General features: G+C 52.2%; 1 protein-coding gene across 13 annotated transcripts in view; it reads right to left on the bottom strand.

Moving 5' to 3' along the window:
• Positions 1-210: 210 nt before the first annotated feature.
• UBR4 (ubiquitin protein ligase E3 component n-recognin 4) overlaps positions 211-27,301 on the bottom strand; it is a 134,168-nt gene continuing 107,077 nt past the window's right edge. For all 13 annotated transcript variants that reach the window (XM_082684444.1, XM_082684446.1, XM_082684445.1 and 10 more), the window contains 19 exons: positions 27,169-27,290; positions 26,070-26,267; positions 25,299-25,379; positions 22,815-22,902; positions 22,170-22,297; positions 21,041-21,148; positions 20,303-20,422; positions 19,370-19,560; positions 18,756-18,929; positions 18,283-18,382; positions 13,673-13,891; positions 12,686-12,799; positions 11,404-11,546; positions 10,859-10,984; positions 9,625-9,819; positions 6,769-6,993; positions 3,571-3,661; positions 2,781-2,943; positions 211-591 (listed from right to left, as the gene is read on the bottom strand). In XM_082684444.1, the coding sequence (XP_082540570.1) occupies positions 527-591; positions 2,781-2,943; positions 3,571-3,661; positions 6,769-6,993; positions 9,625-9,819; positions 10,859-10,984; positions 11,404-11,546; positions 12,686-12,799; positions 13,673-13,891; positions 18,283-18,382; positions 18,756-18,929; positions 19,370-19,560; positions 20,303-20,422; positions 21,041-21,148; positions 22,170-22,297; positions 22,815-22,902; positions 25,299-25,379; positions 26,070-26,267; positions 27,169-27,290 (2,651 nt within the window). In that variant the 3' untranslated portion in view covers positions 211-526. The remainder of the gene's footprint in view (positions 592-2,780; positions 2,944-3,570; positions 3,662-6,768; positions 6,994-9,624; positions 9,820-10,858; positions 10,985-11,403; positions 11,547-12,685; positions 12,800-13,672; positions 13,892-18,282; positions 18,383-18,755; positions 18,930-19,369; positions 19,561-20,302; positions 20,423-21,040; positions 21,149-22,169; positions 22,298-22,814; positions 22,903-25,298; positions 25,380-26,069; positions 26,268-27,168; positions 27,291-27,301) is intronic.

Genomic DNA, 27,301 nt, shown 5'->3' on the forward strand with positions numbered 1-27,301 from the left:
TGTTTTAGGAAAGCTCACACTCCTCAAACACGTTGCCCCGGCTCGCCGGCCAAGAGCAAACGGGCTCCGTCTGGTGCTGACAAGAACGACGACTCGGCTACATCAGTCTTCCTGCGCTCACGCCAGAAAGCGCCGCGGGGCCAAGGACAGCGTCCGGCCAGGGGCACTGAGGGCGGGTTTAAGCAGCAGGCGACACCTTCTCTCTCAATGTGTAGTCAGTCAGTCGTTTATTTCTCAAGATGTGCACACTCAGGTGCTGAGTCGGCCAGGCCAGCTCGTGGCTCCTAGGTACGTACGGGTCCTTCCGTGGCTCGGGTTACAGACAACTTCATAGCTAGTGCAACACACACACAAGATAAAACAGGAAGCCTAAAAGCCCCAAGCCACTCCAAGAAGACATGAGAGGGGGAGGGAGGAATGATGCCGCAGCGTCCCACGGGGGGAGTCAATGCACAGGAGGGAAGAACACGGCGGACGGAAGGCAAGCTAGCTTCGGTCTCTGCCCGCGGCAGCTTCCGTGGGGTGCTCAGGGGACTGAGTTCAACAGGTCCTTCAGGAAGCTCTCGGGATCGGTGACTTCTGATAACAGGCCTGGAAAACGGGAGGGCAGAGGTGGTTAGGCACCGGCACACACAGCCCCCGGCCCCACTGAGTCACGGCTGCCCCATCCGTGCAGAGAACATGGTGTGCCCCGACAAGCTCCGACACGGCCGCTCCCTGGGGAGACAGTCACCAAGAAAGCACTCTCGTCCTGTCAGAAGAGTTAGCTGTGTTCCAGGACTGGGCGCCACTGCGTGTTTAAAGGTGTTAACACAGCAGAGGCCGACCCTAGGGCTGCCCGGAGCAGAGCTCCTAACCTGGGTCCGTGGACCACCGCACAGGGGCAGGAGGTGGGGCGACACCTCCAGTCCGCTGACACCGAGTGTGAAGCAGAGGGGTTGTCTGAGGGGAGCGAGTCCACAGCATTCAGCCCACTCTCGGAGGGGTCAGGGCCAAGGAAAAGCTAACACCGGTGCCCCCCAAGGGCGGGGAGGAGGAGGAGAGCAGGGTAGTAGGCCGCCCCCCGTCGGGCTCAGCCGGGCTTCGTCCCAACCTCTAGTGAGCCGCCAGAGCCCCCCCTCACCAAGCAGGGCGCTCCCGTTTCAGTCCTGAGTGGTCAAGCCCGAGGCCCGGTGCCACTCACACCGAAGTTCTCTCTGCAGCACCACTAGCGGAGTGAAGCCTGGCACCCATCACCCCTTGTTGGCTTTGGAAGCTGTTTTTGCCTTTGCATCGAGTAGGGTGTGTCTGATGTTCTGAAATTTTCTACCAGTTTAAACAAAGCAACAAAATTGTGCTATAAAACCCAGACCTGAGTGAAGCCAACAGAGGCTCCCCGCCCGTCGGGCTCCCGCTCTCCCCGGCTTCAGGCCACGGGCGCTGCCGTGAGCTGCAGGGCGGCTGGGAAGCCCCGGAATGAGCTGAACACCTTCCTCCCCTGCCACCTCCTCCCCTTTTACTCAGACTCTTCAGTTCCCACTCACAGCCTGGGTTCAGACAGCCCCAGGGCCTTGGTGACGGGCAGAGCGCAGCACTGAGGACACACGTAACCCGGGCCACCTGCTCGTAGGCAGGGACCGCTCCTGGGGCGAAACGTCAAAGCTAACAGTTAAGACACTGAGCTGAGCAGTGCCAACGTGTGACTGCCAGATCCCGGGGTCGGCCCCAGGCCAACAAAGGCACGTGGCTATGCTCAGCTTCCATGGAGGCCACCTCAGAGCATGGCCACACTGGAAGCTCCAGAGCACGTGGGGCACTCCATCAGGTGGCACTGAGCTGGGAGGAAGTGGCATTCCCAAGGAGCATCGCTCTGGACCTCTGAGGGTATGGCTCCCGGTGGACAACAGATAGGAAAATGCTAGTGGAGGCTTTCTCTTCACAGCGAGATCTGAGGAGATTTTTTTTCTAGCTTCTTCACACTTCACAAAAAGCAGGAGTGAGGCAGGTCCTGTCCCCTTAGCCTTGGCTCTGGCAGCTGTCCCCCGGCAAGGCCGGCAGTGACCGGATTCTGCTGCACCAGCGCCCGCAGCCTGACGGGACCTTTACAACCTGCTTGCATTTCCCCAACCACCTCTGCCGCCGTCACTGGGGCTTGCTGATGAGATGCCATGTTTGCAAGGAGGATGACAAGTTTGTAGGCAGCATCTGCAGCCAGGAAAGAACTAGAACTTCCTTCTCACCAGCTGTGGGATGAGGGACTATCTAAGGGTGTCTCGAAAGACAACAGTTCAAAGTGCTGCCGTGTTTTTCCAAGCAAGAGGCTCTTTGCTCTGTTTTGATATTTACCACTTATTTTTAGAATTCGAGTTGAACACTCCCCTCTTTGCCCCGGGTAGCTATGACAAGTTTCAGTCCCCAAGAGGCAGGAAGAAGGCAGGTCAGCTCAATGTGAATTCTCTGAACTGTCATAAAAAGCCAGGAATTTAAAAGAGGCGCTACCAATTTTTTTAAGTATGTCCCACAGGAAAGAACTAATCCCCAAAGCCTCAGTTACCCCATCTGTATAGTGGGGGTAACCGTGGTACCGCCTCAAACACGTGAGCAGCCCAGGGCCTGGGAGGCAGGAAGTCCCTACATGCCCCAGCCGCTGTGCTTACTACCAGGGCCTGGTGTTTACATCTCCCTCCCAGATCTTGCTTGTGTGTCTGCTGCTGAGAAGATGAAAGCTAAGATCAGCCCCACTAAGATACACGTGGATTCTGCTGGAAAAGATCTTTGATGGATAAATCCTTGACACTGACCAGCCGCATCGAGGAACTCCGAGAAGGTCTCCACTGGCATGAACTCCTCCTGGAAGGTCTTCAGGGCTTTGTCAGCAGCTTCGTGGATGGGCATGTCGTTGTGGCGGATGTATTCCGCTAGAGAGCAGGACCAGCCTCCCTCCGTGTTACTGGTAGGCACCTTCTACAAGAACCAACAGGAGACAGGCCCGGGGCTGGATTACTTAATGCCTCGAGTCAGTCAGGCGCTCTCAGTGCCAAAAAGCAGCCCTCCTCCTTCCCCCCACATCAAAGTTTCCCTGGAGGACGTGTTTTGCTTCTAGGAACAACAAAGTCTCGTGTCATTCCTCTTGCAGCCCCTTAATGATGCACCACGTCACGTGACCTCCAAGCTACAAGTGACCGCTCTTCCTGGCACAGGACCCATCTGCATTTCCCCAGGAAAGGGACACTAACCAGGCCTCAACTGAGCGGCACCCCCCCGACCCCAGGGTTCCCTTGAGGCAGAGGGCAGTGTCCGTCCTGTGAGCTGGGCCGGAGTGAGTCACACTCGCACCAGGCAATGCAGGTCACCCAGACAGAGCGGACAAGAATGAACGAGGGCGACGCGGAGGGCAGCGCGGCCTCGGCTGCACTCGTGCATCAGACGGCAGGCTCTCAGCGAGCATGCGATCCTTCCCCGGTCGGTGGTTTGCCGCCGGTAAGAGGCCGTGGAGGAGCCGCCACCAGGCCGCAGAGCACACGCGGCGCCAGCAGCACAGACCTTTCCCACCCTCGCAGAAACCAGCCGAGTTTCCAGCGGCTTCCCTACCTTAAACATGTTGTAAATGAGATCGACGAGGGCCCAAAAGAGAAGGGAAGAGCGGTACGCAGAGTAGTCCTTCACGGCCTTGTCTGTCAGCCTGGAAAAGAAAATCCGATGGCGTGCCCATGAAGACCCTGGCCCGACACGCACGAGGACAGAGCAGAGCATGACGGCAGCAAGGCCAGGGTGGCATTAATCTGTGCGCCACTCCACTCCCGCCGCCTAGCTTGTCAGAATAAAGCAGCTGTGGGCAAGAACCTCTGAAGCCGGGACAACGATGCATGACATACCCGACACACCCGTTGTACGGACTCTCTTCCAGATCAGGGTGAATCAGAACCGGGGGGACATAAGGTGCACGTGGCAACCCAAGACATGCCAAGGGGTCCCACATGTCCCGGTCTTCAGCCCCCACACAAGCCCTTGGACTTGATGGCCCTCATAAACGAAGTGGGAGACAGGGTTTTCCCTCACTCCTGACATTCCCCCGGGAGAGTTTTCGCACACAGCAGACCCAAGCCTGCCAAGAATAGGGATTCGGCAACCACAGACTGTGTTAGAAAGACAGCGAGCTGGCAGGGGTGGGGGGGCAAGAGTAGTATGTAGGACAGCTCTTAAGTCCTGGTTAATCCCAGAGCTGCCACCACACCCTCTGCCCCTGCCCAGGACCATCTCCACTCAACCCAGTGATTCAGTGTAGGATGAAAGGCCAGTAGGCCCTCAGAACTCTGGGGGTGGCCTGTGACACCATCCCCTGCCCTCTCGGCAGACAATGCTGGTGTGAGGAGCAATGACCCTGAATCACAGTGGTAAAGCCACTGTGACAAGACAGCCCTGACCCCCTCTGCACCGGCAGTGAAAGATCAGTGCAAGGGCTCGGTTACTACCAAGGGTTTGGTTTTTGCAAACTGCCTCACATCCGAAGTAAAAGCTAGATGAGCCCTTGTCGTGGGAATCCTGTATCTCAGAACACACTGGAACAAAGCTCATAACTAAAGGGACTAAAATGTAGTATTAAGTGTATGTAAGAATCAGCGAAGTGAGACAGGCAAAGAGATTATCACCGAAGCCGAGACGATCCCGTATGGGCCTCAAGCAGAGACTGCTGAGCGGGGCATGGGCCACCCAAGCCCACACGCAACAAACATAAATTCATTAACTAACAAAAGTAAGGTAAAACAATAACAAAGTGAGACAATTCTGTTTGCTCAATATTCTTCCTGTTCCCTCCCTGCACTCCACTGTCCTGTCCTCCAAAGCACCCTCTCTCTCCAGCGGCCCTGAATGGGGACCCTGCAGCCTCGAGTGAAGTTGGCTGCTAGACAGGCCAGAGGACCAGGGGGACATCCGCCCCTCTGCAGCTCTGCACGCTGCATACAAGCCACCAGATAAGGCTCTGACGGAAGCCTAAGAAGTCCCAGGCCTCACTACTGGCAAGCTGCTGGCAGAGGAGCCCTTCTTCTGTGTAAAACACATGGAAGGGGCCAGCTTCTCTTGTGCAAATCCCTAGATTTTTCTATCAGCTGCTGCCTCCCACCCCATCATGGACTTACAACAAAGCCTCCTGCCAGGGACACCCTCTGATGTCACCCTCTGAGTGTCCCTCCAGCACAGTCTCTCCTCAGAGGGTGTCCCAATATGGGGCTCACGCCCGGCACCTCCCCGGCTCTGTCTCAGGGGAGTCCGCTCGGGCCTCCGCCCCACGCCAGGTCTGGTGGCTGCGTGCTGTGCTAAGCAGGAATCATGAGTGACCTGCCCAACTTAATTATTTTAGGCTAATTAGCAAAGGTGACTAAACCGCCACAGAGAAAACAGCAGCTTGGGAGCAGAGCCCACACTGGCGTTGCTGCATAAGCTGTGGCCACACGTGCCTCTCCTGAACTGCCTGGGACAGTGATGAATTCTGGTCTCTTCACTGAAAGCAGAAGAGCTCCTGTGGGTTCAGATTCCACACCTGCCACTGACAGCCAGTGCCCCACAAAGAGCCACTTTCTGAGCCACGGAGACGGGCTGAGGCTGGCTTATCAACAACCTGTTCTCCTCCAGATCGAACTTTTGACTTCTAGCAGCTAGTTCAGCATGAATGCTTTGGACTCCGGGAAACACCGGAAGGTGCTACGTCTGGAATGGGGGAGGGGTGAGGTGGCTGACAAGATTCGCTGCCTCCTCCTCTCCACAGAGCAGCAGGTACCGGCCAGACTCAACAGCAGAACCCCGACCTGGTCTCTCTGAGGGTGGGAGGCACCTGTGGCCAGCAAAGTGGCCTCAATCAGAGCTGGTGGGGGTCGAAGTACCGGATGTGCCAATTCAGGCACACGACTCTCGCCCCCGCCGGTCTGTGCCCCTTGGTCTGTCATAGTTAGGGGCTGGAAAGCTCCTCCTCCGCTCCCTGGTTGGCCTACAGATGTGGAAATGTTTCCTCAGATTCTAGCAAAAGCAGACAGACAAGCCCAGATCTTCCACTCCAGGGAAGTGGCAGAAGCTGACAAACCTACAGCCTACTCTGGACTCCAGGACAGGCAGAGACTGCGCGGGGCCACCACGCACCTAGAGGAGTGCCCACGGAGTCCACGCAATGTGTGGAAATCTGCGGTCATCTCTAAGGGCTTCTTGTTGTTTATAGTCATTTCTCTTAAGATGCCGCCCATCTGACCCAAATCACAGCACCAGGTCATGAAAACAAAGACACTTCCTTCCTGAAATGTCATTCCTTCTTTGGGACACGTCCACATGAACAGGACAAGAAAGGCTCGTGGAACATGGGGCAGACAGGATAGGAAATGTGACCAAGGAGAGAGATAATGAGCATTTCGTGATCCAAAGAGAAAATCCCCAGTGCAGCCATGTGGAAGCCTTCCCAATTAAAGGCCAGCCCAGCAGGACTGGGAAAACCCAGTTACCTGCCCCAGCTCCCTGCTGGCCCTAATCCTCCTCATCAGTAGCCTCGCCCTGTGCCAGGCTGGCTGCTTCTCTGCAATCATCCAGACTGGAGCCTAGCTCCGCCTTTCTAGTGGCTGAACACGAGACCCAGAGGTGGCCAGGCACCTGCCAGCCACTGGGCCTAGCCTCTCGGCATGACAGACGGAGATGAGAAGGGACAAAAGGCACTGAGTCAAGGGAGCAGGCCCTCACGCAGAACAAAGGGAGTACACAAACCAGACATTAGGAAACCCGGAAGACGGTACCCCCGAAGCAGAGACTGACCTGGTGGCTCCCCCTGGAGCCACTGCCCGGGCGTGAGAGGTCACCAACAGCCTCCGCAGGATTTCCACACGTGTGGCTCTCCACTTCTCGGGGGGAAGGATATGGAGGGCCAGGACTGTGAAATAGTGGGGCCCATCCACTTCAAAGGCACTCTCTACCCACTTCTCCCTGGGCTGCTCCAGAAAGCCCTGGAGATTCTTCTCTTCTCGCGAAGTTGCTCGGGTTCTGGAACAAATGGGACACAATGAAGCCAGGGTAGAAGCAAGGCCTCAGCAGCAAGAAGAAAGGAAAGTTGGTCAATTTCTCTTCTTTTAAGCTTCTGGAATGCATAGATCATGGAACACAGCCACCCATTTTGACTATCTCTCCCATCCCCGCTCCGAGGGCTGCTGCTTCCTTTCCAAGCCCTTCCCGGTGACACGTTCCTTTCCCTCACCAGCGCCCACCCCCCATTCAGCTCTGGAACAATTTCAAACAACTTACTGGCTCTTGGGCCCCCTTGCACATGGAGGGCACATTCACAAACACTCCCCCATCAAAGGTCTTAACAACTCTGGAAGGTGAGAGTTGGCACCTTTTTACCACAATACCTGAAGCCCAGAGCAGTGAACTGACCTTCCCAAAGCCAGCAGGTCCACAAGTGAAGGAGCCAATGTGAGCCCAGATTAGGACTCTGTGAGCCTGCCTATGTTATCGCTCAGTCCACGCAGTCCTCACAGCTAGGCTGTCTGTGCTACGTGTACACTGGTCCCCTCTCTGGGCACTTGGGCACTCCATTTCGGTGTTTCCTTATGTGTCTACGACATCTACTTCTGGGTGAGCAATGCCCCCTGTTCTCCCTCTCGCCTGAAGTGTGGCGATGTGATCATGAACCTCACCACCAGGCACCACTCTGGGGAGCATAAAAAGGATCATCTCACCTACTCCTGACAACGGCCCTAGGACAGAGGTAATACCCTGATTCCACAGAAGGGAAACAACAGAGAAGAGGAATTTGCAGAGAAGGTAACTATTTTGCTGGAAGTCACACACTGGGGAGTGGAAGACCTAGGCTTCGAACCCCAGCAGTCCAGATGCCAAGCCGAACCTCCACATTCTCAATCCCCGTGAACCCTGCACACCAACCCCCCCTGCCCCGGCACCAGACTCAGCGAGTAGCCACAGGAACAGCACGGGGACACCACTAGAGACCTTCCTAATCACATACTCCTGCCTTACAGCCTGAATGGTGCTCTCACAAGGGCACTGATGCTCTATCCCCATCCTGTGGGAGGAAAAGAAAGGAGGGAAGGATGGAAGTCACCAGGCCTGCAGACAGCACTAGCAAACATCGCACTGTGGGGCTGCAGGAGGAGGCCGTGGCCCTGCTTCCTTCCGCTCCCGGAGAACGGACATGGATGACAAAGACGAACGCTCCCAGCTTGACTTTCCACAACTGGGAGTCGGAAGCTCTCTGCCACTACAGTACCTGCCCAACTCTGCTCTGGTTCACAGTGTGACCTCCGTACCTGTGGACACAAATGTGCCACCCAGGCCCTGCTGTGACCAAGCTCACCCCACACTGAAGTGACCAACGAGGGGAGTGCTTGGTGGCTGGGCAACAGCGCCTCTCCACAAAGCTTCTGGTCAGCTTCTAACGGGCCTCTGAGACACAGCGGACTCCCTCCCTGAGCAAGGGACTCGAGCAAGAGTTACTAGTATCTGGCACCTGGAAACCCAGTGCCACCAAGTCACTGGCTCTCTTCTGCCGGGCAAATCCCACTGCCTCTGTGCCCCCCTTGGAGTGAGAGGTCCACTGGGCCTCACAGCCGCCAAGAGGCAGGTCTCCACAAAGCCACGGGCTCTGTCAGAGGCCCCACGAACACCAGTAATTAGCACCGCTCAGGCCTGCAGCAGTCTGGAGAGTGGGAACATCTGTGCTGTCAATGATGTGGGTGTTTCTTCTGACGGTCTCAACAGCTTAGCAGATGAGGTCACCCACTGACAGAGACCTGCCTATGCAGCTTTTTAACAATGAGGGCTGCGGCTCAAGGTCAGCCTTCTATCTCACCGGCAAATGGGAGGGAAGGGGAAAACAACATTGTTGAAGACAGAAAACCAGAAAGGACAAGAGACAAATTGTCTGCTGCCTCACCTAGCCTGCAGCTGCCTCGGGCAGACGGTACACGGCCTTTCAACAGCCGCTGATTCCCTGCCCTACACAGGTGTCAGACTCTTGTGGGAAAACAAGGCCTAAAGCACGAAACTGTCCAAACTAAGAGCTCAAATATATTAAATCTCCTAATTCACTTTTTAAAAATCTAGGCTGAAATGAATGAATACTATTCTCTCCCCTAATTGCTTCTTTAAAACTATACTTTTCACTATCAGTCTAACTGTTCCATGTGGGACAGCTAAAACAGATATAAACACAGGCCGTCTCTCCTATCACCAGCTAACCTGCTCAATAATCTTCAACACTCCCTGCCCCTCAACTTGCCAGAAGCACTGTTCACCGGACAGGAAACAGGTATGGCAAGTCCAGTCTCCATTTATGAGAATGGTCTCTGGTTCTGCCGCAGGCCCTGGTCGTGAAACCCTCTCCTGTTACACCTTGTGTGCCCTTGACAGTGACTGTGTCAGCTCTGACCCACGGCCTCCCCCATCCAAGAGCTCCGAGTCCCATGAGGAGAGGAAGCGACAGGGCAGTGGAAGCTAAGGAAGTCTGGTGGTCTGGCCTCGCCCAGTTCCTGCTCCCCTCTGGGTAAAAGACCGTCCAAAGACACAGCCCTCAGCTGCCCAGAAAGTGGAGACCTTGTTGGGCAGAGGGGCACAGGAGGACCGGCTGGCCTCTGCCCATGGGGCTGAGATACTGACGTGTTCAGGACGTAAAGCACAGTGTGAATGATGTAGGGGATCAGGTGGATGTTGCTCTCCCGGCCGCCCCCACCAGTATCCGCGCTGAACGACTGCTCCATGGCGAAGCGCAGGAAGAGCAGCTTGAGGTCGTGGATGTTGAGCTGGTACGTGGGCTCCCGCTGGCCCGTGCACTCCTGGAGGTAAGTGTTGTGCCTGGGGAGCAACAGAGCAAACATCGGTGAGCAAAACAAGTTCCCTGGGGACAGCCTGGCTTGGAAGGCAGAGGCCCCGGCACAGCATGGCCTGATGGCTGCAAAGGCCACGCAGGCAGAGGAGAGAAGGGCCGAGCCGAGGATGGGAACGGGCACCCGCAGGAAAATGGGAACAGAGGACATTTCCTTTTCTGCTAGGATGGAACAGGATGCTCTCCAAGCTCTGAGTGGAGCTCAGCAGTTTTGGGCGGCCCACTTCCTGATGGACAAATGTCACAGAATGTATCATAGCCAAATCTGAAAGGATTTGTGGAAGGTATTAACTCTGACAAGTTGATCTATCCATAAGTATCTTTCCTCAACTTCCAAACGAAAGGTATTTTTCTACGTCAGTGTATGCCATCATCAGCCTGGGCTCTGTGTGTGTGACCTTGGTGATTTACCTGACCTCTCTGTGCCTCAACTTCTTCATCCAGAGAATGAATGTGTGTAGTTAACAGCACACGGTAAGCATTTCAATACACTGCCCCTCATTACTACTGGTAGGTACCTTTCCATCCCTGAGCCTTCTAACAGGACGCGGGGTGGGGCACCACTCCCCAGGGCACCGGCAAGAGCAGGGACCTCATCAAAGCTTTAACGACTTGACTCTGAGGAATGAGAGACACCTGAAAGGAACCTGATACTCCCATGCCACCCAGCTATTTGCATTAAACCTTAGAGGCACACGCTGCAGAAGAGAAATCTCAGAAATGTAGACTTTGAGGACAAAGTCAGGGTCCCATGTTTTATGCCCTGAGATCGACAAGGGAGAAGAGGGAATGGATAACCAGAAGTTCCACGTGGTGTACCAGATGCTGAGGGTGCTGGTCTCTCGCAGCCGAGTTCTTCCCTCTTTCAGATGCAACTTCTCTGCCAGCACGCAGAGAGACCAGGGTTCCCAAGGACAGCGACAGGTCTACGGACCAAGCTGATCGCTGATCTCCCCCCTTCTCCTGGCAACCCCCTCTTTTCTGCCATGCACACTGCTCAACACTCACCTTGCCAAGCAGGTGGCAAAAGCGGATTCAGGGACATGGGGTCCCCAGACCGGAAGGAGCCCATTGCACTTAGTGTTGGCGTTCTGAAGCGCAGCACTTTCCCACTCTTCCCGGCCACGAGCCAACCTGGATTGGGAGGACAGCAGGGACATGTGACTGCTGGGACTGCTGTGGCAACCTGGGCGAGTGCAGGTGGGGAAAGGCCTGCTACCACTAAGGAGAGAAGCTTGCCCACGCACCCGGCTCCAGAGGGCTCAGCACTCTCCATCGCAGGGCAGTGAGCGCTAACTGCTGCTTCGGGGAGGGGAGGCTGCTTTCTCCAGCCTTAGGCCACAAGCCCAGCGGATTTCCTAGTCTTAAGGCATGGGTGGCTCTTGGGCCTGTGTGGTGTAAGGCATGACACCCTACTTCCGAGACGAAAACCTCACGGTCAGAATCCTACCTCCTCCCAGTACAGGGCCCTGGGCAAGCTGCCCCCACTCTGACGCAGCACGGGCCTGGCAGAAACAGCTGAGGAAGCAGCCTACAGAGGAGCCCGGGCCTACCTGACAGCAGCTAGGTGGCAATCGTAGTGCACGATGTTGAAGTGAGACACGGTGCTGTAGCCCTGCTGTTTCCGGGGCTTGTTCTCCATCTCTTCCAAGGCTACCCGCTTGGTGAAGGTATAAATGCCCAGGACTTTTGCGGGCTGTAAAGACACCAGGAGAAGGTGAGGTGACTCCCAAGGCAGGCTTTGGGAGGAGGCAAAGCCAAAGAGAGGGACCCGCAGGCTTCCCCCACCAAGAAGGAATGTACTCAGAGCAGCGGTGCTGGGTCAGCACCTAGGTCTCTTGGGTTACGCACTTGGCCAGGCACAGCCCTAGGGAGACGAGGAACATGGGGAGCAACCAAAGTAAAGCAGAGGCTATGCGAATGGGAAGGCAGACATGGAAGTCTGCATTGCCCCTCTTTTCTTTTGGCTGCTTTATACAGCTGAAAAGAAAGAACAAAGTGCCTTCTGGGTAAGTCACTTGCTTTACAAAACTTATCAGGCTGCTCCCAGGAGCCTGTGCCATCAGCAGGACTTAGAAAGCTTGCAGCCCTTCAGTAGCATGGACACTAAGCAGGACGTTCGAGCTGGAAGGGACAAGGATGCCTTGTAGGCCTTTAGGGGTATAAATGGGTCACTTGCTGCTCTGATCCTTTCAGTTGTAAATCTAGTTTGGTAGAAGTCCTGATATCCAGGATACCAGATATCCTGGTTAGAAGCAGAATGATGTATTTTTTTAAAGCCCCAGGTCTGGAGTCAGAGAAGCATGGGCTAGAATTCTGGCTTTGTCACATGACCCTTGTTTTCCCATCCATAATTTAGGGGTTCTGTAGCTTTAAGACAAAATTACAGAAAACTCTGGGCACTTGGACTAGCATACAGAAGGAATTCAGTGAGTGGTGGTTCCAACGATGATGGTGGTGGTGGTCATGGTGGTGGTGGTGGCGGCGGGGGCAGTGGGGGCGGTGATGATGGTGATGATGGTGGTGGCGGTGGGGATGGTGGCGGCCGTGGGGCGGTGGGGGTGGTGATGATGGCAACGTGGTGGCACTGGTGGTGGTAGCAGTGGTGGTGGTGGGGGGGCGGTGGTGGTGATGGTGGTGGCGGTGGCAGTGGTGAGGATGGCGATGGTGAAGGCTCATGTTCAGAGCAGTCTGCCTTCCTCCTTTTAGAAAGGACAGCTGGCCCAGAGACAGGCCTCGACACCAGCTCATCTTAGAATGAGGAGACGCACCGGAGAACGATGCCACCGAAGCAAGCAGCCAGGCTGCCCACCAGGCTCAGGCCAAGCACTCTACCTGGAACTTGTACCCTTCCCTGCAGATGCAGCACGTGAGGCCCGGCTCCTCAATCAGCTCCTCCATCTGCTTCAGGAGCGCTGTTTTGGTCACGACCTGTCCCTTCTCGTTTGTCTGTGGGGGAACCCAAGTGGCATGTCAGAAAGGGATTTCCACCCGCCCCCCACCCTAGCTTGGGGATGCTCAGGAGCTTCCCTTCCACAGACACTAGAGGGAGGATGCATGGAAAGGAAACCTCTGTAGGTGGCTTCCAATGAGGGTAAAGACCCAGATTCTTCTGCTATTCTCTTCCTGCAGGCTGCCACGCGCCACCAGAAAAGCCTCCTTTCTTTGCCAGCACTCCCAAGTCTCAGCCACCAAGGGTTTTAGCACTAGGATTCACTTCACGGTTCCCATGGGAGTTCTCAAGCTGCCGACACCCGACCTGCTGCTCTGGAGAAGGCACTCACAGAACCACTGCTGCTTCCAACGTGGGGCAACAAGAGCAGACTACTGTGTCCAAGAGACGTGCGTTCACGCTCTTGTCCACCTCTTACTAAGCATGCGCCTTGGCCTACTTCCTTCAATTCTCAGCCTCTATTACTTCAACCAGAAAACGAATACAGTAATACCACCCTCACAGAACCACAAGAGAGCTTAAATAAAGTCTTACAAGTAAGGTACCTAAGCATAGGGCCTGGCAAACAGTAAATCCTCCATGAGCAAGGGTTATCATCCCCATTTTTAGTGTTTCCCTGAATCTGTTAAGTTATTTAACCTCTGAGTCCGATCTGTGCAGCAGGACCATAGTCACACATCTTGCTGAGGGCTCTCAGGAAGATCACAGGAGGTAAAGAACCTGGCACGGAGCCTAGCACACCTGGTTCCCTCTTACTCCTCGCCAGCCTTCACCTCCACTGTCCCCAACCCAGCTCTGTCCTGAAGCATGGCTATCTCCTCCTCAGCAGCACAGACGAGAACACGGGGACTCCTGGAGAGTGGCTTTACCGTCATGCCCAGGGTGCCCAGAGCCTTCTGCCTCATTGCCATGGCCATGCGTTTCTTCTCAGCACGAGTCTCCCTGCGGGCAGCGTCAATCTTCTTGTTTACATCAGGGTGCTCCCGCAACGCCTCCAGCAGGTTCTCCGCCAGGGTCCCAATGCCCTCATCGCTGGACACCTGCTCCAGTTTATGTAGGTTTGTGATGGAGTCTGTGCCAATCAGAACCTACCAAGCAGAGACCGGGGAGATATATGCTTCCAGTTAGGTAAACAAGTATTCTATCCAGGAGCTTGTAGGTTTAGAAAACTCAACAGACTGTACTCAATCTCATGTCATCTGTTCAGTTTCAATCAGATCCTTTGTGTGCTTCAAAACTTTCAACAAATGGAGGAGGGTTTGACCCTGTCATTGACCTCTGACCAGTCACTCTCCTCTTTGGCTCCAGTGCCCCCCATCTATAAAAGGGAATAGTGGGGACACCTGGCTGGCTCAGTTAAGCATCTGCCTTCAGCTCACGTCATGATCCTGGAGTCCTGGGATCGAGTCCCTCATCGGGCTCCCTACTTAACAGGGAGTCTGCTTCTCCCTCTCTCTCTCTGCCTCTCCTCTGGCTTGTCACCCCCTCCCCCCAAATAAACAACATTTAAAAAAAAGAGGATGGGGCGCCTGTGTGGCTCAGTCATTAAGCGGCTGCTTTTGGCTCAGGTCGTGATCATAGGATCCAGAGATGGAGCCCTGCGTCAGGCTCCCTGCTCAGCAGAAAGCCTGCTTCTTCCTCCCACACTCCCCCTGCTAGTGTTCCTCTTGCTGTGTCTCTGTCAAGTAAGTAAATAAAATCTTTAAACAAATAAAAAATACAATAAAAAGAATAATGTCATGGTTGCAGTGAAGATTAAGAATTAGTCACAAATATTCAGATGTAAAGCACCCAACACAATGAAAGAGAAAGGGGCTCAGGTAAGATTCCCTACAGCAGCAGCACCCAATGAGGCCTGCGTGGTGGGCTCAGGAACCCGAGTAGAGCAGACCTTGACATTCATAGGGACTATGCTAAGTTCTTCCTCTGGGAGCCCTGTGTCCACACCAAACCCAGGACACAGGATTTTCTCAACCAAGGGATGCTAGAGATACAACTACAAATGGGAGTGGGGATAGGAAAACACTTTTAAAAAAACATCTATCACCAGGGACACCTGGGTAGCTCAATTGGTTAAGCGTCTGCCTTTGGCTCAGGTCATGATTCCAGAGTCCTGGGATTGAGTCCTGCATTTGGCTCCCTGCTCAGCGGGGAATCTGTTTCTCCCCCTACCTGCTTCTCTCTCTGCCTACCTCTCTCTCTCCACCCCTCTCTGACAATATAAATAAAATCTTAAAAACAAATAGTTATCATCCCGAAACCCCTGTGTTTGAGAAAGCTGGCGGTCACTGTATGACTGCATCATGTCACTGACATGGGCGGGAGAATGGAACTCGGAAACCAGGACAGGTTTGACAAAGCTCTCCAGGTAAGTGGAGAAGGAGCCCTGTCCCACCAAAATCCCCCCACCCCCTGCATAAGTATGTTAATGGTAATTACTACCGTATGGATTTGACAATAAATGCCAAACAATAGAACCAACTTGCAGTGTGAAAGCTTAGCACTCAACTGAGATCATTCGCGGCTTATAAACCTGTCCTCATAGCCGATACGCTTCCAACCTGCACCTCAGCAAAACTACAGGTCACCTCCTGTCTCCTGCTCGTAAATGCTGAGCCCACAGTGCAATGTTCCAGGGAAGCCGTGCACAAGCACCCCGACAGCCTCTCGCTGGGCGGTCGCTGCATGCGTGCGTGTGCACACATCCACAGGAAGCCGTGCATCAGGTACTGGGGAGACAAAGGCCTGATCCTCCCGAAGCTTACACTCTAACTGGGCGAGCAGACGCACATCAGCAGTCTGAGGGAACAAGCCCTCCTGTACCCTGCTTTGAACTTCCTAGGATGTCCTTCAGGGGCACCATCACTCCCCTGTCGCCCAACCCCAAACTGAGCAGAGTTCTTGACTCATCCAGCTTCTTCACCCCTCATGTGCAACCAATCCCTAAATCCCCTTCATTCTGCCTCCCACACTGTGCTGAGCCCCGCCCACTGTCCACCTCACGCGCTAGCTCAGCTGCCCTCACCTCTTACCTGGATTACGATAAAAGGCAACCAACTGTCTCTCCTATCTGTCATCTCCCCTCCTTCCAGTTCATGCCCTGGGTCACAGCCCTCGGGAGAAAACACATACTCCTCTCTTTGGAGACTGTGCCCTGGTCCCATGCTGCATCAGGGTCGGCTCTCTCCGGCCCTGTCCGCCGCCAACCCCCGAGCACTCCCAGCGGCCTTCTGTTCCTGAGCCTTCGCAGATGCCATCCTTTCTTCCAAAGCATCCTCCTTCTTTTGGCCCCTTTCCCACTGTACTCGTCACCGGGTACATGGCTCTACCTTCCACCAGTGAGCTCCCAGAGGCACAGACTATGACCACCCTGGTCGCCAGTGTCACCTTGGCCTACCAAGTCACAGGTACACAACAAGCGCTGAACAGCATGCTGCTGGTCAAGTGTGAACGCCGACTCCCTAACTAAAGTCTTCGTCTGAAGAAAGTCATCTGACTTAGTAACTCCAAAGGCTGGAAATCAGCAGGCCCGAGCATGGCCACATCACAGCCCCACTCCTGGACTTACCGGCATATAAACAGATGAGACAGAAGCATAGAAACTAAGGTATGTGGCGACTCCCATGCTAGAAGAATCACCTCCACAAAGGTGTGCTAATTATGAACACCCCCATCAAACTGAACAGAAATTTGAAACACCAGAGACTGGGTGAGACGTAAGAATCCTACAGCCAAGCTACCCTACCCTACTTTTGGAATGAGCTATCAGAACCGATCACCAAATAAGAACATGGGTTTACATTCCATGAAGAACACCATTCATAGAAAAAAAAAACCAGCCACGAGGACTTTCAAAACTCAGTATCCAAAAAAAAAAAAAAAAAAATCCAATTAGGAAATGGGCTAAAGAGGGACGCCTGCGTGGCTCAGCCGGCTGGACGACTGCCTTCGGCTCAGATCATGATCCTGGAGTCCTGGGATTGAGTTCCGCACCGGGCTCCCAGCTCCACGGGGAGTCTGCTTCTCCCTCTGACCTTCTCCTCACTCATGCTCTCTCTCACTCTCTCTCAAATAAATAAATAAAATCTTAAAAAAAGAAAATGGGCAAAAGATATATGCAGGCAGGTCACTGAAGACATGCAAAGCACATGGAAAGATGTACAGCACCATTAAACATTAGGGAAATACAAATTAAAATCTCCGTGAGACATCACCATCTACCTATCGAAGTGTCTAGGTGCCCCCAAATGCCGGTGACGATGCAGGGCCAGCAGCTCACTCGTACTACTCGTGAGAACATAAAACGGGGCAGCCACTCTGGAAACCAGCTTGGCAATTTCTAATAAAATTAAATCTGCCACCACCATACAACCCAGCAACTCCACACATACGCATTCACCCCAGAGAAATGAAGACTTCTACACATACACAAAACGACTGCACGTGAATGTTCACGGCAGTCTCATTTGTGACTTCCCAAAACTGGCAACATCCCAGTGTTCTTCAATGGGTGAATGGTGGGGCAGCCTGCGGAACCCACAGCACGGAACGCTACTGAGCAACACAAAGAACAGACTGTCAATACATACACCCCAGGAGGAGCCCCCAGAACGATGCCGAGTGAGAAAAGCCAAGCCCAAAAGGCTCCGTGCTCACTGACGTAATACTCCTGAAGGGACAGGATTTTGGCCACGGACAGCAGATCAGGAGCTGCCGGGGCTCAGTGGCAGGGTGGATGAGGGTACAAAAGGGAGTTAAGAGGGAATCTCTGCGATGACGACTGCCGTGAGTCCTGACTACATCAGTGTCAATATCCCAACTGTGATACTGTATATGGCTTCATACAATGTTATCATCAAGAAATGGGTACATGGGATTTCTCCTTAACCAGTGCAGGTAAACCTACAATTACCTCAAAATGAAGTTTAATTTAGAAAAACTCCAGCCTGACCGCCTGTCTGGGCCGGTGACGATCTGTGAGGGGTACCAGATACTCCCGCTCAGTGCAGGGAGATAGATCAGGGATGAGCAGCAGAATGGAATGGTGGGTCTGAGAACGAAGTTTCCAGCTGCCCGAAGCAGAGCAGGAGAGGGCAGTGATGGTTCTGTAAATGTCCCAAATGACCCCAACGACTACAGCCAGAAATCATGATTGTTTCACACTCCGGCCAGCCACACCTTCAGCTACACCACTGCTTAGCTGACCCATGGGATAATAAAGCCCCATGTAAGAAAGAGTCAAAGATGAAGTCAGTCACTATAGCTTACTCCTCTCCACACAGAGCTGAACCAGGAAGATGACCCCTGAGAGGCCCCTCTACTCTAGGGGTCTTACATGCTGGGGGAAGTCACATCCTAAGGCTAATCAAGGCGGTTCTCTTCATTCAGCCACGACAATGAGACCACAGTGTGTGGTTCCTTCAGCATACATGTCCCGCCTCCAGAGTGAGGTCCATGGGCACACTGGCTATTCACTCACCTGGGTGGCAGGGTGCTGGACAGCCAGCCCACGAAGAAGCCTCAAGATGAATGGCAAGGCTGGGCGAGATAAGAACTTTTTCCAGATATCAGCATCCAGACTGAAAAGGAAAAGCGGCTGATTAGCAGGCCAGAGGAGCAAAACCTACCTAAAAACCAGCTGTTGATTCTATTCCAGCTTCTTTAAAGGGGACCCTTCCAGAAGACCTTCAAGAATCACGAAGCATCACCCAGATCAGCTAGGCAGCCAGACAGAAGTGAGTATTCTAAACAGGAACCACTAGGCTGCCCCCACCCCGTTCCCAGCCCCAAAGGGCTCTGCGGTGGCTGAGTGTCACTCTGATGGTTTCTAGAAGGGGAGGGAGACCCTAAGGAGGGTCAAAGGGGACTGCATGGACCTTTAGGCCACAGCAATGGAGAAAAGGAACCAGAAGAGGAAAGGAAAGTGGTCACCCTGACAGAGCTGTTTCTTACTTCTTGGCGCTGGGAATGTGCTTTTTCATATAGTCCAGCGCACTCTGGGTGATTCCCTTCTGGAGAATCAGATCCTTTAGCTGATGCCCATTGCTGCTGTTTTTGATGCCAGCTGCGATCTTACAGAAGCAGTCCAGGAAGACTTTATCATCGCCACTGTGGTCTTCATCGTACCTGGAGCACAGAGCAGAGCCCCAGGTGTGAAGGAGAGAACACATGTGCATCATGTTGTCCTCCTGGTTAACGATTTTCAATAGTCTACAGGATCGAGTTTAGACTTCTTGGCATGACACAAGAAGCCCGCTGATCTGGTTCCTGTCACTCCTCCTTACCTGCTACGTCTCCCACATGCCCAAGGTTCTCTCGCGTTTTCATGTTGTCGCACACATGACTCTCTCCATCTTGTCATGCCCCTGTCCCATCACACCAGTCCCTTCACCCCCTCTGCTGAGCCAACACAACATACTGACTCCCCACTTACAATGAACCCCTTAAAGGTGGGACAAGCAAACTAAAATCTAACAGAAATCACAATTCCTCTCCTAAGTCTCACAGAACTAGCTCAGGGTGTTGGGGAGGACCTTCACGTGGCCATCTGAAATCCAAGCACATACTTGTCAAAGCTACAGTATGGCTTGAACCGCTCCACCAAGATCTGCATTTTCTCCACCTCGCCGAAGGACAGGTACGGGATGATACGGAGCAGGCCCTGCAGCACACTAGGGTTGGAGCGAACGAAGGTGCTGTTGATCTGGTCCAAGAGCATCACAAGCTGATCTTTGTCACCCGTCAGCAGGAGGTTGCCCTGCAGTAGAAAAGAGGACAAAAGGCTCAGAAACAGGGACAGGGCTTTGGCCAGCCAGTATCTGAACCCCAGACGTCATCTACCTCCATCAGAAGCTGCCTAGAAAAACTGTCTCAGTACTTCCTGGAGATTAATGAACAGTGTGAGTTCTAACTTGATACTAGTTTCTAAGTTTCTGTGTGGCTCTACTCATAGTCTCAGATAGTCAAAAATATTAATACAATCTCCCCTCTCCCAGGAGAACAAAGGCTGCCTCATACTCAACTTGTTCACACCTCTAGCCAAAACACTGAGTACCATCGGGGACAGGAGAAGGTAAGGGTGAAATCAGTGGAGAAACACTGAACTGGGAAGCTGGAGACCCAGGTTCTCGGCCTGACTCTGCCAGCAGCCAACTACAGAACACTGAACAGCTCCCTTTACTTCTCTGGGCTGGGAGTTCCCTCTACTGGACAATGAGGGGCCGGGCTAAGGCCTGATCAGCTGGAACACGCCAGCAGTCTGTTAACGAGCAGCTTGCAAGTCAAAGAATATCCTTAGCGGCGTCGTTTCCTTCAAAGCCACAGACTTCAAGCTTCAATGCCATCACATCACCATTAGTTGAGCTTTGTCATTTCTACGACCAGAGCACGTCCAGTCATTCCTGGGGGACACAGCTGGACACACAAACAAGCCTGTTGCTCGCAACAAGACACAGTATGTACCCCCAGTGTCTGCACACAGATGGACTGGTCCCACGCACCTTGTCCTCATTCAGGGGCTCGGCGTTGGACTCATCCAGAATGATCTCCATGATGCTAAGCACCTGCTCGGCCACAGCTGCACCACCACTGTCCTTGCTTTCTTGCTCAGCTACCAGGGCCTGCAGGAGGAGACTCAGTTACTCTGAGTGTAAGACCACAACCACTCACTGCTGATGGCATTTGCTCCTCACCAATATCCTTCCTGGCCTTATTGCCAAAGACGTGTGTGTGTGTGTGTGTGTGTGTGTGTGTGTGTGTGTGTGTGTGTGCGCGCGCGCGCACGCGCGCGCGCGCGCGCGTATGTGTGTATCTGTGTGTGCGTGTGTCTGTGTGTATGTGTCTATGTGTGTGTGTGTTGAGAGATAAGTGTGTGGACTCTTGCAGACAATGAAATCGTAATGTTCCAGATCTCTATCTTGGTTGACCCGAGGACACTGGTATTACTTCTCCAACGCTGTGCAGTCTGGACTGTTTCACAGACTAACTTCCTCTTATCTCTGATCTGAATTCAGGAAAGGGACCAGGAATGGTCTTACATGTCCTGGCAGCAGTACAGGGGTGAGCCAGCAGGAAAAGAGACAATTTAAATGATCCATGCTCTGGGGCAGTCATCCAGATAAAGATAAAGGGTTTGAAAAGGCCACAAACCCATTTCATCTGAGCCCAGAGTTGAGATGCCCCTCCTCCACCCAGGACTTCTGAGGCTCACTCTGTCATCTGCAGCCCATACTCCTTACCAGGTTTAGGGTCCCCAGCATGACATTCAAGGTGTTCATTTCCAGCTTGACCAGCTGCTGTCGGTTGACTTTTACCTTCACGCAGTAACTGAACAATTTCAGAAGCACCTGCCAAGAAAAGCCGGTCAAAACTCAAGAGGCCAACTAAGAGTATAAAACGTGGGGACAAGCAAGAAAAAAATGTCTTAGAGGGGTCATGTATAATCAGTAGGCACTCTTCCCGAATTGTAGGAACAGTAAGGAAAAAAGTGTTTCTTGAGAAGACATATAGTAAGGTGAGGAGGCTCTCCAGCCAGACTGGCATCTTAAATAGCAATGTTCTCTGGCAACAGTCCACGTGGGCTTGGCATGTCTCTACTATCTCTAAAAGTATAGCAATGACACCGATTCCCAGCGGAACAGGTGACACTTCTGTTGTCTCGAGGAAATTCCACTACTAACTCAGACTCTAAGAGTAAACAGAAAGTCCCAAAGATCATGGCCTATGGGAACTCAGAACCATATAGGTCATTTATTTTTTTATCAAGTAAGACTTTCCTTTTATCAAAATATGAAAGGTTTTTTTACATTTTCAGATTTTATTTCTTTTAATGCTTTTTAAAAAATCTTCACATAGGTCATTTAAAACACGATTATAATAACACACGTTCTCATGTCTTCCAGAGCCGAAAATAATAGTGTGATATTTATGGTGCCTTTGGGATCCTCTACTCCTTAGGAGACAAATGAAGATCCAAGCAAGATCCTACCAAAAAAATGAAAGAACTACCTAGAACATCAATTTAAAAAGCAACAGCAGAAATAATGGACTCAAGTGCAGTTTGGCGAGGAAAAACAGGCAGGCACTGGCTCCACAGGTGACTGAAGAGACGCAGCTGAAAGCACCAGTGCACTGGCTCTGGTGGGGAGACGAGAGCCAAGAAGCGGGGGACGGTGGGAGACACCAACGACACAGGACACCCAAGGGACCAGAGGGCTCAGGGAGGCTACCAGGCCCTGGGCTGGCTTGCCCCGGCCTGTGGCACCATGCCGCCCTCTAGAGTTACACAGCACAGTGGCCACAAGCTTCTCTCCCTAAGGGCTGCTCTCAAAGCAGAGGGCTGCTCCCACCTTGTTGCCCCCAACTCACGGTGAGAAGGTGGCGTCCCTGCTTGAAATCTTTGATCCCAGCCAGTCTGTTGAGCATGCACTCCAGGCCCCCACACTGGGCCATCACCCCAGCCATCTTATACACTTCCTCTTCATCCTCTTCTTCATCTGAGGGAGAAGGGAAGCCAAACAGAAATGGAAGGGAAGGACGGAAGAGAACAGATAAGCCTCTTCCAGGCTGAGAGCTAGTTCCCTCTTTCTTATCTCCAAGAAAAGCAATAGAAAGTAGCAATGGGAAGTATTGAAACTGGATATTAAACTACAAGACTGAAGCCAATTACACCTACTGTATGTGAAAATACAAGCACCACAACCACCACCACCACCACAAAACAAACACACACACACACACACACAATCTAAACTAAAAATAAATCTGAACTCAAGTGTGTTGCTAACTACACTTTATCCCTAATTTGTTGTTGTTTTAACTCCCGAGGGGTCGGAATCGAGTCATAGATGCCTGCACTTTTCTTCAGTTGGAGAAGTAACCTCCCATCAATTCCAGTTGGAGCTAGAGAAGAATGTGTTCAGAATACCCCTAAATCCCAGGTCGGGAACCACTCACTGCCCCAGACGCCCCCCCCCCCCCCAAGGCGCAGCAGTGTCTGTGGGAAGGGCCTACCTGTAGTGGAATCCAGGGACTCGATAAACTCCTCGGTGGCATCGCCCAACAGCCCTCGCATGCGGTACACAATCCTCATGGGTTCCCCCTGAGCAGAGGCAGTGGACAGAGATGCTTGTAAACAGGTCCAGTAAATGCAGGGGACTCAACATCTGGCCTCATTCTTCTATTTCTCTACAAGACCTTAACCACATCTAGAATCCAAGCGTGTTGCAATTCACGTAGAAGAAAAGCAGCTAATTTTACGTAGTGTCTACTATGGGCCAGGAGTTGTGTGAAACATTTTATAAACACAATCTTGCTTAATTTCATTAAAACTGTACGTAACAACGATAATCACTATCATGTACTGAGTGTTTTACTCTGTGCTAAGTTCTATGCTGACCCAGCACTTCACATCATCCTCTTACACTAGGTGAAGCAGCTTTTTCAGAGTTATCCAATGATAAGCACAGTCTAATTCCAAGCCTGTGCCTCCTTCAGGAGCATGAATTCTAACCAACGGGGACTACTTCCCAAAGAATCAACACAAGCAAGATCAATCAGATCAAAGAGCTTTGATTCAAGACTCAGGAATCAAAAGCAAGAGCATAATCCGATCCTGAGGTCTTCGTGTAACCATGTAACAAGGAAAGAGTTCTTCCCAAGTTACTCAAGGCTTTACTGGAGGATCGTGACAGGTCCCTGTACACTGGGTACCAAGTTAGGCACTCTCCCATCTACATCGTTCTCATTTTGGAGATAAGAAACGGGTCTGAAGTCACCCTGTAAGAAATGAAGTAGAAGAGCAAGCACCACATTAATTCAGTTACCGGCCCCTAAGCCCCATGCTGAGCTTCAGGAGAGGAAACCCTTGTGGGAAAGAACCTCCCAGTCAGAAAGGCTGCTTGTAGAAGTGTTCCCAGCTATGGGAGCCCAATGGGAACTTACAGAAAGAACAACAGGAGAACAAAGGCAAAAACAGAGACAGAGAAAACAGAATAGGCTCAGGGCACCTAGCTGGCACAGTCTGTTAAACGTCTGACTCTTGATTTCAACTCAGGCCATGATCTCAGGACCATGAGACTGAATCCCTGTCAGGCTCCCCACTCAGCATGGAGTCTCCTGGAGACCTCTCTCACCCTCCCCCTCTGGCCCTCTCCCCGCTGGTGCGCTCTGTCTCTCTCTCTCCCTTGAGCACCTCTCGCTCTCTCAAATAAATGAAATCTTAAAAAAGAAAAGGAAAATGGAACAGGCTCTAGCCAGCAGCTAAGGAGACAGGCTGTTGATCTATGAAACAGAGGAGTGGAGCAAAAAAAGCAAGTTGATGAAGGCCCTGATAAAAAGGTACCACAAACTCTGGACTTTGCCAGAAGAACCCATCGGTGGACTGAGTCCTAATGTGAAAGGCAGGGCCCCCTCAACTTCTTCCTTGCCTCGTGGTTCAAAAGGGGAGCTGCCCATGGATGTTCTCTGGGTTCCGTGCCACCATTTCCAAGGGCAGCCATACAAGCTTGGTCTTTCTTTTTTGTGTACCAAGGATCACATCTGTACCATTCTGCACTGATGCTCAAGTGTCAACAACAAGATCACTAGATGGGGCAACCTTCGATGTGGACCTCTGCCAACCGGCAGCAGTACCAACTGACCAGGACTCCCAGCACAGCAGCAGAACAGAAAGGAAACAAGCAAGAGCCTGTGTCAGACTGAAGGCCAAAATATACTAGCAGACATTACCAATGTAGTGTCTTAAACTCTCCAGAAATATACTGCGACTAAACACAGAAAAGTTCACCGTGCTTCAGCAGCACACTGGCTCGCCCTACTTTTGGTTCCTTGTTTGACTCACTGACTAAAAATTACCCCACCAAAGGAACGCAAAGAAAACAGAAGGAAGGGAAAGAAACAGAAGAGGAGGAAAGGAAGGAACGGGAAAAAGGGAAGAGAAAGAGGAGGGAGGAGGAAGCAGAGTATCTGAGACCCTTAGGACGGGTCAAATAGTACTGAGGGGCCAAAGGACCAGAGCAGCAAGTGTCCTTCACTTCCCTTCCCCCTCCTCAAGAACAACTGCCTGTTTGCGTCTCAATTCCCCGGCTAGTAACACGGAACCATGCTCGCTCCTTGACACCGCCACAGGAAAATGTTCTAAGTGACCAGGCCCCTAGAAGCAGAGAGTTCGTCTCAGTCAAGAAGTGTCCGTGTATAAAGGGTATAAAGGGTATAAAGCAAGCACACCCCATCACATGCTTCCTCCAACACTGCCCAGTCTGACCACACACGGTCAGAAACGCTCATCTTTCCCTGAAGTTCTTCTACCTCTAGTCGGGTGCCTCAAAAGGAGAACAAGACGACTGGTTTTATCCACAACCACCAACAGGGAAGGCCAGCTGTGGGAGTGCGGTCACCAGCGGGATAGCGATGATTAACAGTGCCTTCTCCTGGTACAAGTCCACATTAAGTCAGAAAAGTAAAACCCCACATCCACGCAAGGAAACAAGCACATACCTCATTCGTGGTACACCAGACCTTCTTGTAAACCTCGGCCACAGGAAGGTCCAAACTAATGATCTTATTGTTTACTAGAAGCTGAACAGCAGAGGAGATGAGCTGTTATTCCAAATAATTATAAGGCAAGGACATTTCAAGGTCAAAGGACACTTGAAGCAGTGGTTGATAACTCATCGTTTTTGTGTTCTGAACCCATCGACTCCTCATCTCTAAAAACTACACGTGTGTGCACAACACACACAATCTGGGACACAATTTCAGAGGCAGCAAACACCCTTATCCCAAACCACGGACTCGAGGATCCCACCCAGAGACCCCCTCAGGGGAAAAACCATTCTCGATTTTCTCCAACATGCTTTCCACCCCTGGGTGACAAGGCCAGACCCTGAAGGTCGTCTACCACAAGGTATCAGACAAGGGCCAGAAATCTTCACAGGGGCCACTATACTAGTTTTAGGGAGCTTAATTAACTTGGAATCTCTGAAAAGTCTCTGTCGGAGCAGTAAGAATAACAAACTCCTACTCCGTGATAAGCAAGAGCCACTAACCATTTGCTTACTGCATGCTAGGCACTGGGCAGAGCCCTTTATAGGTAATTAACCTTAACACCAGGTAAGGTACGTAGGTGGGACCAACTGGCCCCGTTTATAAAAAGGAAGCTGAAGCAAACTACCTGCCCAGGGTTAACCGGCTACTAAGTAGGGAGGAACCTGGATATGATCCCAGCCCAAGTTCTTAGCCATGGTAGCAACATCCTATGCTTGTTACCTCCATCCCGCTGTCATCCTCCAGGAGAGCCACCAAGTCACAGTCCTGGCAAATCTTGTTCTTTATATCCCTCATAAGTGGCCCAATGCCTGGCTCATTGCTGCTATATGGGTTCCCGGGCATCCTGCCCTGTAAGAAGTCTTCTTGCTGGGGGTCCTTCTCCAAGGTCACGAAGAATTCAGTGACTTCATTCTCCTCCTGAAGGACAGAGAAAAGGACACGCTGGCAGGAACAGCAGAAGACATCACAGAACGACAGGAGAGACCTTCCAGATTTAGACAACGCTACTTCGTTCCAAGGACACTGAGAGAAACACAAACTCTCCCAGCCCCTTACACATTTTAAGATATAATGATAGGAAACTCAGAATAAATTCCAAATGCACTTCAAACAGCCTTCAATATCAAGCATTTCCTCTGAAACTCAAGGGTGGGAGAGGAGAAAGCCTACCACAATGAGCACGCGGGCAATGCATCCAAGCCATGGTGCTGAACAAGGGGAGGGGGGCTTCCCTCCTGCTCGCCTCAAGTGATGCTAACCCATCCGCAGCTGGACGACTCTGCCACTGATAATCCCCACGTCAAGAGGAGGGTCCTTCTATTACATAAAGCTCAGGTGCGCCTAACCCCAAAGACCTCTCATCATTAACTGATGACGCTGGTGGTTTTCACCCTTGTCGTTGAACCACACCATGCTCTTGGATAGCTAGGCGAGAGAAACACACACACAAACGTGTGTGTACGTACCAAATACAGGTGTGGTAACAAAGAAGAGTGATTTCTTCTCACTTTAGCTGCATACTGCGTCTTTCATAACATATTGAATGGGTAAAGCAACAGGATCTTAGCAATCGGAGGTTAGACACCATTTTTAAGAAGACTGACCTAGACCTTAAATCTAGGAAGTAAGACCACGAAAGGAAAGCCATCAGATTTCCCATCATTAGGAGGAGGAAAATTAGGAAACTGTGTCATCAGTGGAGCTTTCTAAAATGCCGATTAAATGGCCGACAGCTGATCAGAATGCCCATGACCAAGACGCTTCCCGGCAGAATGGCACACACAGAAACCCTGGAGGCACAGGAAGAAGCCCCGCTTACAGGATAAATGATGCTGCAGAGCCTCTCGAAGATGAAGACAGGCGTCCGGTAGTCATCCAGGTTGTAGCGCTTGGCTGTCTCAATGCACACAGCCATGAAGGCCTTGGTTTCCGATTCTGTACCTGCCAGAAAT

This window comes from Mustela nivalis, assembly GCF_964662115.1.
Source record: "Mustela nivalis genome assembly, chromosome: 10".
Taxonomy (NCBI): domain Eukaryota; kingdom Metazoa; phylum Chordata; class Mammalia; order Carnivora; family Mustelidae; genus Mustela; species Mustela nivalis.